The sequence below is a fragment of the Leucoraja erinacea genome, chromosome 10 (genome assembly GCF_028641065.1).
Source record: "Leucoraja erinacea ecotype New England chromosome 10, Leri_hhj_1, whole genome shotgun sequence".
Lineage (NCBI taxonomy): Eukaryota > Metazoa > Chordata > Chondrichthyes > Rajiformes > Rajidae > Leucoraja > Leucoraja erinaceus.
Window position 1 is genome coordinate 37,630,050 of NC_073386.1, and position 16,955 is coordinate 37,647,004.

A 16,955-nucleotide genomic window follows, 5' to 3' on the forward strand; every position below is an offset into this window, starting at 1 on the left:
TGTAAGAGGGAGAAAAGATCAGAGGACTGTGCTGATAGATGTATAGATTTAGATGAGGAAGTTGGGAGAAGGCCTAAGTGAAGCACACACTTCAAGATAGACAAATTACTGGGTGAATGTCCAACACAATACTCTGCTATTTTAAAATAAAAATTGCAGGGCAATTGTAATAAAAAGGAACTGTAGATGCTAGTTTATGCCAAAGATAAACAGAAAATGCTGTAGTAACTCAGCGGGTCAGGCAGCATCTTTGGAGAAAATGGATAGGTGATGTTTGGGGTTGGAACCCTTCTTCAGATCTAACTTGATGCTGCCTGACTCGCTGAGTTACTCCAGCATAATCTGTTTATCCTTGGTATAAACCAGTTCCTTTTTATTATATTTTCCCTGCAATTTTTCTTTGCAATGGCAATTCTGAACCTCTTATTAGCAACTCTCATTGTTCTGTATGCTATTACCCCATCCTATTTCAACCGTCTTCCCAGGTGAATGCAAAGATTGCACAGCTCAACTATGAAAATAAGTAATTATCTAATACTTATCTCTCAAGCACTCTCACTAAATGTCAGACTACCTGGTTGTGGGCTGACTGCTTAGCTTCCTACATTGCCTGCTCAGCTTTCATGCAGAGATGACATGTGAAGAGTGGATGGGTTTTATACCAAGGCAAGTTCTCACATTAGGTTGCAACTTCCCACTGCAGTAACTCACCAGTCGGTGAATGTTCTTTCCTTTTGGGTGACAGTCAACATTCGTCCCTTGTGAAATGGAGGTTCCCTCACAATCTTATACTTCAGGGACTTGCACATATTGCACAAGGGGTCCTGAGACCTGGAGGTCAAGAGCACCGCATCCAGCTCCATCTTCTCGTCAAAGGTGTAGATCTTCACACCGGCCACTTTCCTCTTAACATTGACTTTGACAGACAGCGGGACGTTGCAAAAAGTATGGTATGACCCCCCGAGCTGGATTTCCTGTTTGTCAACGGTCACAATCTTGATGGCAGAGATGCCCTTCTCCAAACCAGCAGACAGGTAGATCACCCAGACAGAGAGAGAGTCGGCGACGACAGGGTAGGCAAAATGCACCTCCAGCATGCAGCCGTCGGGCTGGGGACAAGGCACCGACATGTTCATGTGTTGAAGGTGAAGCTCAGGGCTCCAGGCCTGCAGACTGGGTTCACATGGCTCATCCACATCAGGCGCCCCTGCAGCAAACAAACACCGCCCTTAGTAAACTGCCCTCACAGTTAAAATCTCCACTAACATCACACCTTTCCCCTCCATCAAAAGTCCCAGACCACATTAGACAACTCGGCAACTTCCAAGTTACAGTTACTGTGACTGAGTATGGAGAGAAGCAGATCATTTGCCTACACGATGTTCCAACAAATCAATGTCCAGGTCACCCATTTTCAGTCATGTGGACAAATATTGACTCAGGTACTGGAAGAACTTTCCTGCCTCAGGTCAAATAGTGTAATAGCACATTTACATCAGTGATAGAGAGACACAAGGACAAAGATCTATGGAATCTACAGGTGGCACAATGGTAGAGTTACTGTCTTACAACATCAGGTTCGATCCTGACTACGGGTGGTGTCTGTACGGAGTTTGTACGGTTTTCCTGTAACCGCATAGGTTTTCTCCGGGCTTTCAAGTTTCCGCCCACATTCCAAAGATGTGCAAGTATGTGGGTTAATTGGCTTCTGCAAATTGCCCCTAGTGTTCAGGATAGAACTAGTGTATGGTGATCATCGGTCAGCGTGGAATCGGTGAGCCATAGTGCCCGTTTCCATGCTGTATCTCTAAACTAAATTTAAAAGGTTATGGTTTGGTTCAATCTCTTAATATGGACCTCGGACAAAGCAGAATTTCCTCAATTTTCCTCAATGGCAAATTGGTCAACTTGGTTGGGCAACTTGGTCAACATGAATAGGTTGGGACACACGACCTATTTCCATACTCTATGGCATCTCAGGTAAGCTGCATCAATGGGAAAGAGAGTGTGCAAGAGTTGTACAAGTGTATATGTGAGTGTGTGTAGGCGAGAGAGGACACATGTGCACGGATGAGCGAACACGAGTGTGCGTGTGCATGTCTACGCATAAGGCATATTTTGCACACGCACCTGAATGAGGGCACCATGTTTGTGTGCATGAGAGCAGAGCAAACTAGTGGTAAGTGGGAAAGACAGTGTCAGTGTAAGAGGCCTATGATTATTGTGGAGGATCCCAGTACACAGGAGGAGTAGTGGGGAATCTGATTCTGCTCTGCAATGGGTGAGAAAGGATGTATACTGGCTGTTCTATGTAACTTTGGGGTTGCATGGCTGTGCTGTCACTGGAGGGGCTTGCCCCCTCTGTAGTGTAATTGGATACTACGCAAACTAGAGTGAAAGGATTTGAACCTTTCCTGGAAAGAAGGCTAATTACTGATAATTTCCACAAAAGCAAAGAATACATGGAATAAATTAATATACAGATGTCTTCTGTATCTCCACACTTACTGACAGAACATCTTTGCCTTTGCTTTTCCGTCCTCCTCTCCCACCCATGTTTCTTGTCTTATCTTGCTAATCTCGCACAAAGCCGGCTGCGTGTCCTGAAGGAACTCTACCCACTAGCACCACCCATCTGACTCCAACCACCATCCGAGCAGCGTATCACTAATTGATTTCAGAATGCGTCTCTGGGGCCCTGCTGATGGAACTCTCACTATTAACCCAGCTGCTCAACACGTGTTGTTTTTAGGACTTTGCTGAAAGAAATTTAATTTTCTTCTGATTAAATTACTCCAGACACCTTCACGTCCTGCAAAGTATTAAGTTTTTTTTCCATCATCCATCATTGAGTTAGACTACCTATCAAGCAGGGATCTGGAAGAATTTGCACTACGCCATGGTGTGCATGCCCACCCTTGCATGTTTTCCTCCCTGTGACTCTTGGATTAGGTACCGTGCACATGTTGGACCTTGCATATGTGGTTTGACCTATTAGCTCACGAGTACAAGAATGTACAAGCACCTGCTGCGTGCAGCGGCGGTGGAGGACACTGATGGCCTCACTTGGCCAGGCTGATCATGCAGCATCGCATGGCAACAGGCCTTCATGGTCAGGTTCTGAACTTTACACCAATAACAACTTGGACTAGAAAATGGCGCCAAATCTGGCAATTCCATATACTGTCTCAGTGTAATACTGATTTACACTTGTACTGTATGAGATGCCTAACTAAGGTGCTTCTAAGCGCTTAAGTATGGTGATACTTGTACTGAGCTGTATACAGAAATGAATGTCACTGCACCTCAGTACATGTGACAATAAAGTACCATTGAAGTGGAGATCAGATATAGGGTACTTCACATCAGAACACATCAATTATAGCCCCTCCCCTGCCATCAGTCTGAAGAAGGGTCTCGACCCAAAACGTCACCCATTCCTCCTCTCCAGAGATGGTTCCTGACTTGCTGAGTTGCTCCAGCATTTTGTGTCTACATCCATTATACCCTGGTGGAAGGAATGCTGCCAGACTCAAAATTTGGAGATACAAGAGATGCTGAAATCTTGAGTAAATACAAAGTGCTGAGGAACTCAGTAGGTCATGCAGCATCTGGGGAGGGAAATGGACAGATGATATTTTGGTCAGGAACCTTTGGAAGGACGGGAACTAGCTGGTAGTGAAAAACAAAGAGAAAGATGGGCGGCACAATGCAAAGTGGTAGAGTTGCTGCCTTACAGAACCAAAGACCCGGGTTCAATCCGAACTATGGGTGCTTTCTGTACGGAATTGTACATTCTCCCTGCGACTGCTTGGGTTTCCCCAGAGATGAAAAATAGAGAAAACAAAAGGCTCAGATAGTGGAATCTGATAAGCAATGAAGATAGAGAGTGAAATGTAGAATGAGCAAAATGTGTCTCCGAGGATCCTCCAGTGCTTCTACGCAGCGGCGGTGGAAAGCATCTTGTCCGGGAACTTTACCATCTGGTTTGGGAATTGCTCTGCCAAGGACAAGAAGGCTCTGCAGAGAGTAGTGCGTTCGGCCGAACGCACTATGGGAACTTCACTCGCCCCCCTGCAGGAACTATACAACAGGAGGTGCAACTCCAGAGCAAATAAAATCATGGGAGACCCCTTCCACCCCTGCAATGGACTGTTCCAGCTGCTACGGTCAGGCAAACGCCTCCGTTGCCATGCGGTGAGAACGGAGAGGTTGAGAAGGAGTTTCTTCCCAGAGGCAATTCGGACTGTAAACGCCTATCTCACCAGGGACTAACTCAACTGAACGTTTTCACTTCCATTATTTATTATGTAAAAGAATATGTGTGTTATGATTGTGTTTATAATTTGTTTGGTTGTTTTGTTGTTTGTCTTTTGCACAAAAGTCCGCGAGCATTGCCACTTTCATTTCACTGCACATCTCGTATGTGTATGTGACAAATAAACTTGACTTGACTTGACTTGATGTTGAACCTGCAGTGGGAATAGTGAGTGGAAGGAAGAAAAATGGGGGGGGGGCAAGAGTAGAAACAGCCATTTTGTGTATGGCCTCAGTGTGGCATTGGAGGATTGCAGGACAGAAAGGTCAGTATAGGAATGGGAAGCCGCTACATCGACGACGGCATCGGGCCTGACTCCTGAACAACTCAATTACTTAATTAACTTTACCACTAACTTCCACCATGCCCTCAAATTCACCTGGAATAAATCTGACACCTCTCTCCCCTTTCTTAATCTCTCTGTCTCCATCACAGGGAACAGACTATCGACTGATGACTACTACAAATCTACAAACCCCCACAGTTATTTGGTTTCTATTTCCTCCCACTCTGCCTCTTGCAAGGAGTTGTACCATATTCTCAATTCCTCCATCTCCACCAAACTTGCTCCCAAAATAAGACTTTCCACACTAGGATATCTGAGATGTCCTCTTTTTTTTAAGTAAACATGGTTCCCCCAGGTTGTCATAGATGGATCCTTTATCTGTGTCCTGTGATCCTGCTCCCACTCCTGAATGGAACTGGAATGGAGTTCCCTCGGTTCTCACGTGTCAGCCTACCAGCCTCCACATCCAACACATCATCCTCCAAAATTTCCATCACCTCCAATGTGATCCCACCACCAGTCACATATTCTCATCTCCACCCTCTTCCACCTTCTCCCTCTGCTCCCTCTGCAACTTCTTGGTTCACTCATTCCATCCCATCCAAAACATCCCCTCCCCAAGTACTTTCCCCTGCAACCGCAGGAGATGTAACATCTATCCTTATGCCTCCTCCCTCACCTCCATCCAAGGAGCCCTGCAGTCCTTCCAGGTAAGGCAGAGGTTCACGTGCACCTCCTCTAACCTCATCTACTCATGCAGCATTTCTGATATTGCCTCCTGTACATTGGCAAGTCCAAGCATAAACTTGGCAACCATATCATTGAACACTTGCACTCAATCTGCCAAGACCTACTGGATCACCTGGCTACTAACCATTTTAAATTCCCTTCCCATTCCCTTTCTGTCCTGGGCCTCCTCCATTGCCAGAGTGAGGTCATATGCAAAAGAGAGTAACTGTAACCCCCCCCCCCCCCCCCCCCCCCCCCCCCCCCCCCCCCCCCCCCCCCCCCCCCCCCCCCCCCCCCCCCCCCCCCCCCCCCACCCGCCTGAGGAAGGCTCCCGACCTGAAACGTCACGTGTCCATGTTGCTGGGATGCTGCCTGACCCGCTGAGTTACTCCAGCACTGTGTGTCTTTTCTTCCCAAAGTTCAGGCCTTAGGTTTAGTCTACCCAAGCAGAATATGAGATGCTGCTCTTGCAGAAGGTTTAAGAGAGAGTCTAGATAAATGATATATTGCCATAAAGTTCATCCATTTTATGGAATATGGCACCATCCTTGTCCTGCTCCTGGAGTCTGGACTGATGTGAATAACAATCCAATCTAGGAGAGTTTAAATTCTGTAACTTAGATAGATAGAATTGGAATTAAAAGTATCCGTTTTAGCAATGGTGACATTATAACCAGAGTGCCCTTCAATAGCTATGTAACTTAAGGAAGAAAGCCTGCTGTGCTTACCCAGTCTGGCCTTTAGGTGACACCAGACACACAGCAATGTGTTGGCTCTTAACTGCCCTTAGAAATGGAGTGTGTCTATGGTGTGAAGTTGTGGTGATCAGGTAAATTACTGAATTTGTACTTGTATCAAACTATTACAAATAAGGATAAAGATCTTATTTAGCAGCTTCCTAGAATTAAATTTGAACACACAAATGGAAATTCCCAGTCCATGCCAACATGTCCTCACACAGTTGGGCTCGTGCAGAAATTAGGAGCAGTTCCACAGACTAGCCAATAATCTTATCTCTGTGTAGAAAGGAGCTCCAGATGTTGCTTTATACTGAAGATAGACAGTGCTGGAGTAATTCAGTGGGTCATGCAGCATCTCTGGAGAAGAAAGAAGGGTAATGTTTTGGATCAAGACCCTTCTACAGACTGGAGAAAAATGATCAGTAATGTTTCGGCTCGGGACCATTCTTCCGACAATCATATGTGGTTCTATTTACAGTGAATTTCATCGGACATAGTCCCAAAATCCTCCATCAAGCCCAATGACGGGACAGACTGTAATATACAGGTGGGAGAGAATGGTCCATACGTGTCTGCATTGTGGTCTCCAGGTCCATGGGTTCCTCTACAAATTCCTACAGACATCCTCTACAATTTGCTTGCTCCACCATTTCACCTCCGCCAACAGTTCAATAACAGATGTTAAAGATCACATTGGAAGTAGCACCATGCAATCCAAACTCACTCTGTCTTTATCTGACTGTCCCTCAGGAATTGTGGGCTGTGTGATCGCTAATTAGGGTAATGTGGGGACCAGAGGCTCTTCCAGAAATGTGGCAGGTGCACAGGGAGTTTGAGGTTGTGCACTCATTTTGCCACTTACAGAAGGTTTCTGTGTGCTTTTAAAGCATGGATTTCATAATTCTCCATACCATCCAGAATATTTTTTCTCTACTTTGAGCAGCCATGGTCCGGATATGTTCAGCCGTCATTGAGGGTGGTGCTTTAAGAACATCCTTGAATCCTTCTCTCCACCTGCCTGATAATCTTTTCCACGATAAGAGATAAAGATCTGTTTCAGGAGTCTGGGGTTGGGCATGGGAACAAAGTCGACTCTTTAAGGGAAATAACTGAGATGAATCTAGAGCTTTGGTGTTGGAGATGTTGGTCTGGCACAAAGAACTGATATTGGCCATTAACATTGTAAGTAGTCCAGGTCTCAGAATAATAATAATAATAATAATAATAATAATAATAACGCATTTTATTTGCTGGCGCCTTTCTGGACACCCAAGGACACCTTACAGGACATAAAATCACAATGCATTTATCAATATTAAAATCAAGTTGATTAAAAAAATTAAAAGAAAATACACAAAACATTTTAAGTCATTAAAATCAGGGTGAACATGGTGGAAGTTACGTCGGGTATGCTAATCTAAACAGGTGTGTTTTGAGTTGTGATTTGAATTGATCGGTAGTGTCCAGGTGACGGATGGGAGGTGGGAGAGTGTTCCAGAGACGTGGGGCAGAGCAGCTGAAGGCTGAAGAAGCATATAGGAGGAAAGCAATCTTTGTTGCCATAGACGATGAGTTTTGCACCATCTAAGATCGTGATTTTCAATAACCCTTTTCATCAAGTGATCATACACTATGCTGGTGCATTGAAGGTGGTGGTATCCTGTTCTCATGTGCTTCAGTGAAAGCTTCAATAAAGGCTTGGACGCTGCCTCCTAAAGTGTACAATTGCAAGTGTCATCTACATAGTGTAACTCAACTACGGAGCATAAATTTTCCATTAGTTCCGAGCCTGGTCTCCATCTCTCTTGATCCCCCTAGCCATTAGACCGAGATCTCACTGTCAAACGCTATGCTAGCTGATGTACAATATCCCCTGCATTCAAGGGATCTACAGGAAGCGCTGATATCATCAAAGATTGTCACTGCCCTGGTCACGTTCTCGTATCACTGCTACTCTTCAGAAGAAGGTACTGCAGCTTGAGAACAGTGACCACCAGGTTCAAGAATAAATCAGCCATCAGGCTTTTGAACCATACTGCACAAACACAAACCACAACCACATCTCAACAGCGATATACCATGGGCTTTGTATAGGTTGTACTGTTTACTTCAGACTGGTTACCTAGTATTACTGATAAGTTATTGCATTACTGATTATTAATAATAATTACTGATAATTTATTGCATTATTATTTAACGTTATTTCCTTTTATCATGTATCTGTGCACTGTGGATGGCATGATTGTATTCATGTCTTGACTTCCTGCTGACTGGTTAGCGCGCAACAAAAGCTTTTCACTGTACCTTGGTACCATTGACAATAAATTAAACTCAACGCTATTATATATTTATTTGGTGTGTTGCATTAATGTGTTTGTAAAGCTGCAGGTGCTGGAATCTAGAGCAAAACACAAAGTGCCAGAGTAACTCAATGCGTCAGAGAGCATCTCTGGGGGGAATGGATCAGCGACATCTATATTTGTGCACTCATTTCACAAAATCAGCCAATGGGATGCTCCAAAATACTTTGCAATTACTGAGTATTTTTGAAGTGTTGTCAATGCCATAAAAGAGGAAGAAAAGCTCCGAATGTTTACCAGGCTAGGTCCTATAATCTGTTAATATGCAGATAGCAATGATGGTTGAGAAATAAGTATTGGCCAGGCAGCAGGAAGCAATGCCCTGCCCTTCTTTGCCATGTCAACACCTGTGAGTACATTTCATCTGTTTGGAAATAGCACCATTGACAAAACTGTACCTCCAAATCGCAAAAGAATGTCAACCTGTCTTTCACATCTGACGACATATAAACATTCTGATTTCAAAGGTAGACTACACTCACTGCCCTGGTGGGAACAGCTTCAATTCCACGGCTAATATCATGGCAAAGGATTAAGGATGTTTGATTAGTACTCCAAACAAAATGTTTGTTTAAAGTTTAGTTTAGAGATACAGATTAATTTAGAGATAGAGTGTGAAAACAGGCCCTTCGGCCTACCGAGTCCACGCCGACCAGCGATCACCCATATACTAGTTCTATCCTACACGCTAAGAACAATTTACAGAAGCCAATTAATCTACAAACCTGTACATCGTTGGAATGTGGGAGGAACCTGGAGCACCCGGAGAAAACATACACGGACACAGGGATAATGTACAACCTCTATACAGACAGCGTGAGCAGTCAGGATCAAACCCGGGTCTCCAGCGCTGTAAGGCAGCAACTCTACCGCCGTGCCACTTTGTAAACTCTAAAGTTTTAAGAGGATTCCATGCAAACTGCTGCATCAAAGGCTACTAGGGAATTACAAACCAAAATCAGGCGAAAAAGAAATCTGTTCTGTAATAAACTGGTACAACAGGTTATGAGCAGAATGCTTTGAAATAAAGCATAACAGATTAAAAGCACAGCTAGTTGTAACACAAATGTGCACTTGCATCACCAGGGTTCAGAAGAGGGGTTTGGCAATTATTTTTCTCTCTTACCCACTGCCTCTTCAGGAGTCCAGTAGCCTGGTTTATCACAGATACGAGGCGAAGAGGCCGTGTGTGCATACTGATAAAATTTTCCATCTTCATCACAATCGCCACACAACGTACCCACCTCTCTATCGAAGAAAAGAAATAAGAGGATGTTAAGAAGTCTGTGTAATCAAATGCAATCTTAATCCCAAAATGGGCAAGATCAAGGTCATGCTGAAAAAAAAAGATGAACGAAGTTCGATTTAATCTTCATTCATTGAGTAACCAAATCACAGAGGTTGGGAAAGATCTGAATGAATCATCGTTCTAAGCTGAGGTGACTGATGGCAGGATACAAATGACACGATAGGTTTTGCAGGAAATCACTCAACAACATCTGCGGTGTTTCAGTAAGTCTGTTTGAAGCGACAAAGAGATATTTGTAACCTCTTGCATTGGATAGACCAGTCTATCATCACTTGCTGCCCAGGCTCTGGACAGGAGCCATAAACCCTGCTGCTTCAGAAGTGGAAGTAAGATAAATCAACAAGGAAAATTTAAGCTGACTACATGCAAGTAGGTACCACAACAAGAACAGTACAAGAATGCCATTTTATACAGTTCTTTTCATGACCTTTTGCTCTTCCAAGGCACTTTACAATCAATAAACATAGCAGTTATGTAGTTTGAGGTGATCAATAAAATATAAATCTCTCCAGGCAAATCAAAAAATGTAAACTAATTATCACTCTCCTATCTACTAACTATGAACTTTTAAAACAAAATGAAAGATAAGAATCTAAGATGAAATAAATGAAATTGCTAAAGTATTTTATTTTGATACAATTTATAAAATAATTCAGAATATTTCGTTAAAAGTCACAAATAGTGAAACAAGAATTCATTCCGACCACTGCAACTCATCAATGTGCTAAGATATTTCACCTTTACCTTGCACCTCTATGAACCAATGGACAGTGTTTGTAAACTGTGCAACAAATGGTGATCTATTAGGTGTTAGTGAGTCTGCACCCGGAGCAAGTCAACTTCTTTATCAGAGCAACCTCAGAAGGATGTTTCTCTGGGAAACCTTATGCCCCTGTCCCAATTAAGGAAACCTGAATGGAATCCTCTGGCGACTTTGCGACCACCCAAGGTTTCCGTGCGGTTCCCGGTGGTTGCAGGTGGTTGCCGGAGGTTGCAGGTAGTGAAAGCAGGTAGGGAGACTGACAAAAACCTCCGGGAACCGCACGGAAACCTTGGGTGGGGCGCAAAGTCTCCAGAGGTTTCAGTTCAGGTTTCCTAAGTGGGACAGGGGGATTACTATATCACTTGGTTAAAACCCTGATAAATTTATTGGGGAATATCATATTACAGAAATAAACCAATAGGAACACAATTTAAGAATTGGGATGCTTTCCATGTAATCAGTAGAGATGCTGATGTCCAACAATTCAGTGTTACCACTTCGAAGGAAATTACCCGAAATTCGGGAAACTCTGATTTCTTCGGGTAATTTTAGGGAAATGGCATAATTTCAGGAAATTTGGGGAAATTTCCACATCCGGGCCCATGTATAAAGGTAATACACATAGCACTGCCGGTTTGACGCTCAAAGGTTTAAACAGAGCGCTGTCAGTTTAACGCGTGGGAATTAAAACAAAGAGCTGTCGGCTGCAGCGCTATGGGCTTTAAACATAGCGCTATGGCCACAGCACTATGGGTCACAGACTGTTCCGGAAAATTCTCATATAACAATGAGTCTTTGGAATTATCTTTCTCAGTGGAAGTTGAACCTTTGATTATTTTTCAGGCAGTGATAGAATTCTGGATAAGCCCAGTGGCGAAAAGTTACCAGTGGGCGGTGGGATTGCAGTTACATTGGATTGGCCTTGATTTTACAGAACAGTGTTTGGGCTCAAGGGGCGGAGAGGGAGAGAAGGTGAGAGGGAGAAAGGGAAGGTTGGAGAGTGGGGGAGAGAGTGAGAGAGGGAGGGGTAGAGAGAGAGAGAGAGGGTGGAGAGAGAGAGAGGATGTAGAGGAGGTAGAGTGGGAGAGAGGGAGGGGTGGAGGGAGGGAGAGAGGGAGAAGGAGGGAGGGAGAAGGAGGGAGGGAGAAGGAGGGAGGGAGAAGGAGGGAGGGGGAGAGGGAGGGAGAGGGGAATAAGAGAGGGAGAGAGGGAGGGAGGGAGAGAAAAAAGGAAGGGGGGAAGAGAGGGAGGCAGATACGGTTAGTTACATAGATCTATTTTGCCTTCTTCTTTGCGTTGTTAACGTGTGCCCGCGAAAGAAAAACAACAATGAACAGCACGCAGGAAGCATTTTTGAAAATTTCAGGAAACACCATGAAATTCTAGGAAATTTGGGATTCTATTTAAGGACAGTTTTTTTTTTTGAGGTGTGGAAGCACGGCAACAATTATCCTAGTCCAAGCACAGAAGTAATTGCCAAACTAGTCCAAGTCTCCAGCTGCCTAATAACAAGCAATTGCTCAGCTCCACATGGGACAATAATGACTCTAGAATTCTCCTTTAATCAATACTTGGCTTCATGGTTTATAAAAATAGAAGACAATATTTTCAAAGAACTTCATCACTTTGCAAAATTAGAAAAATAAGCATTTGCCAAATATTAAACAATATTTATCACTTAAAGGATTGTTTGCAGAAGTCTATTCCTTCCCTTAGAAAGCAAATGCAATCTTGGCTAAAGCAAATTGAGTGCTCAGTGCTTGGTAGTCGGAAAGCAGGAGAGAGTTGGCCTTCATTGCGAGAGGATTTGAGTTTATGAGCAAGGAGGTCCTCCTGCAGTTGTACAGGGCCCTGGTGAGATCATCCCTGGATTATTGTGTGCAATTTTGGTCTCCTAGTTTGAGGAAGGACATTATTGCTAGTGAGGGAGTGCCGTGTAGGTTCACCAGGTTAGTTCCCTGGATGGCGGGACTGACATATGATGAAAGAATGGGTCAACTGGGCTTGTATTCACTGGAATTAGAACTATGAGAGGGGATCTTATTGAAACATATAACATTCTTAAAGGATTGGACGGGCTAGATGCAGGAAAAATGTTCCCGATGTTGGGGGAGTCCAGAACCAGGGGTCACAGTTTAAGAATAAGGGGTAGGCTATTTAAGGCAGAGATGAGGAAAAACATTTTCACTCAGAAAGTTGTGAATCTGTGGAATTCTCTGCTACAGAAAGGAGTAGAGGCCAATTCCCTGGATGTTTTCAAGAGAGAGTTAGATTTAACTCTTCTGGCTAAAGGAATCAAGGGATATGGGGAAAAAACAGGAACAGGGTACTGATTTTAAATGGAAGATAGTCACAAAAAGCTGGAGTAACTCAGCGGGACAAGCAGCATCTCAGGAGAGAAGGAATGGGTGACATTTCTGTTCAAGAGCCTTCTTCAGTATCCCATTCCTTCTCTCCAGAGATGCTGCCTGTCCCGCTGAGTTACGCCAGCTATTTGTGTCAATCTTCGGTTTAAACCAGCATCTGCGGTTTCTTCTTGCTGATTTTAGATGATGAGCCATGATCATATTTAATGGCGGTGCTGGCTCGAAGGGTCGAATGGCTTACTCCTGCACCTATTTTTCTATGTTTCCATGTAATTCAGGAATCGGAAGTGCAAAGGGAATTGGCAGTACGCGTGCAGGATTCCCAAAAATATAATTTACAAGTCGAATTAGTAGTAAGCAATGCCAGCAGTTATATTGAGAGGGCTAGAATACAAAAATGGGGATGTAATGCTGAGGCTTTATAATGCACTGGTCAGACTGCATGTTGAGTGTTGTGAGCAGCTTTGGGCCCCATACCCGAGGAAAGAGGTACTGGTGTTGGAGAGGGTCCAGAGGAGGTTTATGAGAATGATGCCAGGTTAACATATGATGAGCGTTTGAAAGCACTTGGCTTGTACTCGCTGAAGTTTAGAAGAATAAGGGGGAAACTCATTGAAACTTAACAAATAATAAAAGGCATGGATAGTGTGAATGTGGAGAGGATGTTTCAACTGGTGGCAAAGTCTAGGACTAGAGGTTCCCGGAGGTTTTTGTCAGTCTCCCCAATCGCAGCAAGATACTTGCAGGAGCTGTCCTGGGATATGGAGCTGAATCCAAGGAATTCAAGTCAATTATGCTGAAAGTTTGTGGAATTAAAAACCACACATCTACATAAAACCCTTCTATTTGTGCTTATGAAGTAAGATTTTAGTTTCTCTTCTGTAAACACAGGAGAGAGGCATCGTAAATCATTCCAGCAAGACCCCCGATGAGGAAAGGCCAAAAGCAATTTCTGCACGCACACTGGAGAGAAGGCAATGAATGGGAAACCTTGCTAGACTGCAGTGAATGTGAAATAACTAGCCCAAGGTAATGACCATAAGACAAGGTCAGAAGCATAAAGTAAAGCAAAGTGAAAACCAGAAAATAATTTATCCAAAAAGGTCAAACATAACAACCTTGGGAGCACCAGAGTTGATCAATGTAACTCCATTTAAGATCAATTTAGGCAACTGGCTGAGATCTGCAGTTTTAAAGGATACAGCTTACATATAGTATTAGAGTATTTGCCTTTCACTTTACCATTCTGTAAAAACAGCAATGGAAATAACTTATCATGGAGTAATCTCCCTGTATTAGGAAATATTTAAAGTTTAATGCTGGTGATCGAATGCTGGACAATGGACACAGATGGCAAAATGTAGATGTAAAGAAGAGTGTAAAATGGATTATTTACACCATGTAAATTCATCCAATAAGCATTTACTTTGTGTTAAAGGAATTGTATATACATGCTTGCTAACAGTAATGGCAAACTGGAAGGGACTTTTTCCATAATGGTCTGAGGAATAATAGAGTCAACAAGGAGAAGTCATTTTCCAGGGCAAAAAGGTTAAAGGGCAGAGAGGTTTAAATGTGTCAAGTCATTTATATCTGGGAACAGATTCTTTCCAAGTATTTGATAAGTACTTAAAAAGGAAGTATTTGCAGGATTTTGGGAAATAATTGGGATCGGAAATCAGGAAAGTAGCTGGGTAATGGTTGAAGGGTGAAAGCCAAGTCTGTACTGAATGACTCCCACGACTTGAATGAAGTCAGGTGCAAGGCAATGAAAGAGTAGCTATCCAAGTTTCACAGCCAAGCATTGAATGTATTTAACAACTAGTCAAGTAACGCTGGCAAGAAGTTGTGTAGTGTCAGGTGTAACAGAGTGCACAAATTAATACTGGGGTTTTGTCGAGTGGAGAAGAAGGATCTTGTCTCCATTTCTGCCCAGCTTCCAATAATCTTTCAGAAATTCTGCAGATGCACATGGTCTATTTTTAAATGTATTTATTTTGAAAGATCTGGGTATCTTAAACAACCTTTATTGTCTATTCCTAATTGCTTTTGATCAAATGAATTGCTTGCAAGGCTGTTTCAGAGAGTCAATATTATGGGATGTCTGGAGTCACATACAGGCCAGACTAGGTGAAGATAATTGATTCCAACCCCATTCCATCTCGATGGATATTAATAATTTGATTTTATTCCACAATAATTCCAAATAAGGTTTATGTAGTCATCATTACTAACATGCCACATTAATCAGTGAGACTAAGTTCCATAGCTGCCATGGTGGTCCATGGATTGATAATACAAGCCTCTGAACCACTAGTTGTACCCCACCTAACCATAACAACATGGCTCAGTTACTAAACCAGGTGGAGGCATTTTTAATCACAATCTGACATTTTCACTGTTATTTTGACCAACATGTTTTAATTCAGGTAAATCATTGTGTGTTGGGATGTGTTGGCATAATCAGCTGTTGTGTTGGGTTTCAATTAATTGTTCAGAGACAAATTTCTAAGCACAATCACCCCGAATAAAATGCAACTACAAGGGACCTCAATGGCGTCTGGCATTAGCCTCTCTCTATTCTCTGATCCAGGCATTCAGAGAACGTCCCGTGTAGGAGGAAGCTCGTCAAAATTTCTGCTATTGCTGGCGTTGCAAAAACCAATTTGTTTTATTCCACCTGTTCTTTACCTGGAGTGCTCCAGAAGGGGATTCCCTTTTCATATGCTATTCAACTTATCTTCCCAATCTACCAAGCTGTAAACTCTAGACGTTGGCAACTATCCTTCTCCTCACGTGAAATGTGGTTCTTTTGACTGTGAGCTTAAATTTTTCTTCTCACTTTATTCTCCCTCCTGTCAATGGCAAACATCGGACTCGAATTTGCTGCCATCATCAAGTCACCCACTCTTGCCGCTGACTTATGAGGAAGTCCAAACATAGACAGATAGACTCTGTAATATCAGTTTATTGCTAACCATTGGGCTGATCATTAATGGCAAGGTCTTCAGATAGGGATGCAACAATTTCCACCACGCACAAAAAAGACAAAAATAAAAATCTCATTCATTATTAAATCACAGGTAGATGGGGGTCATAAAGGCTTTCGGCACATTTACCTTCATCAGTCAGAGTATCGAGTATAGAGGTTGGGAGGTCATGTTACAGTTGTACAAGACATCGGTGAGGCCTTTTAAATCTAAAAGGTTGTCATCTAACATTATTTTAGAGCAGGATGGGACAGAGACTAGTGACTGAAAGATGTTAATTTGGTGTCCAAAAATTCCTTAAGTTTCTCACACTAACTGGGCAGGGGCTTAACATAGCTCTCTGTTATAGTGAACATCCCAGGTTTCTCTTTGTATTTGAAGATAACCATGAACAATGTATAGCTTTGACAGATGAGAATGGAATCTGATTGTGATTATTCATTTCAGGTACAGAGGGAGCAGAGATAGGGACTGTAACACATTAAGGGAGTACAGATAGGGACTATAACAGGGTGAGCAGTCAGGATGTGGAAGGATGGAGGTTTTGAAAGACTAGGTCATCAAGAAGGAGATGACTAATTAAGCAGATGGGGCATCACAGTGGCGCAGTGGTAGAGTTGCTGCCTTACAGCGCCAGAGACTGAATAGATGTGGCAGAAGGGTAGACGATGGGAGAGTGAACCAAGATGTAAATGGAACACAAAGATGGTGATTGCTCAGACCAGAGGCGACTGGATGAAGCAGTGAAACATAATTACAGCAGACAGGTGGCTGAGCAGTAGAGAGCAAAGATTTAATTCAGAGCTGGGATCTGTGGAGCAAAGTTAGGTGTCCAAAGGAGGAGAAAGTGCCAAAGGGGAGGGCAAACAGATCAAGGTATGATTCTATGATCAGGACAGCCATTTCACAGCATTGCAGGTCGACATCCAGAAGAGAAAGCTTCATGTTTGGGGTTCCATCGAAGCTCGGTATACAGAGTTAAACGCATGTATCCACAATTGGCTTATGGATGGTAAAGACACGTTCATAAGCCAATGGACATTTAGGAAGGGGATACAGAGGGGGTTAATCACGCACAGAAAAAGCCGATTGAT

The 16,955-nt window shown here is 43.1% G+C and overlaps 1 protein-coding gene across 1 annotated transcript in view; it reads right to left on the reverse strand.

Annotated features, from left to right (window-relative positions):
• LOC129701031 (pappalysin-2-like) overlaps positions 1 to 16,955 on the reverse strand; it is a 261,112-nt gene that overhangs the window by 134,223 nt on the left and 109,934 nt on the right. The window contains exons 6-7 of the mRNA XM_055641962.1: positions 9,560 to 9,681; positions 712 to 1,207 (exon numbers count right to left, since the gene is read on the reverse strand). Of these exons, the coding sequence (XP_055497937.1) occupies positions 712 to 1,207; positions 9,560 to 9,681 (618 nt within the window). The remainder of the gene's footprint in view (positions 1 to 711; positions 1,208 to 9,559; positions 9,682 to 16,955) is intronic.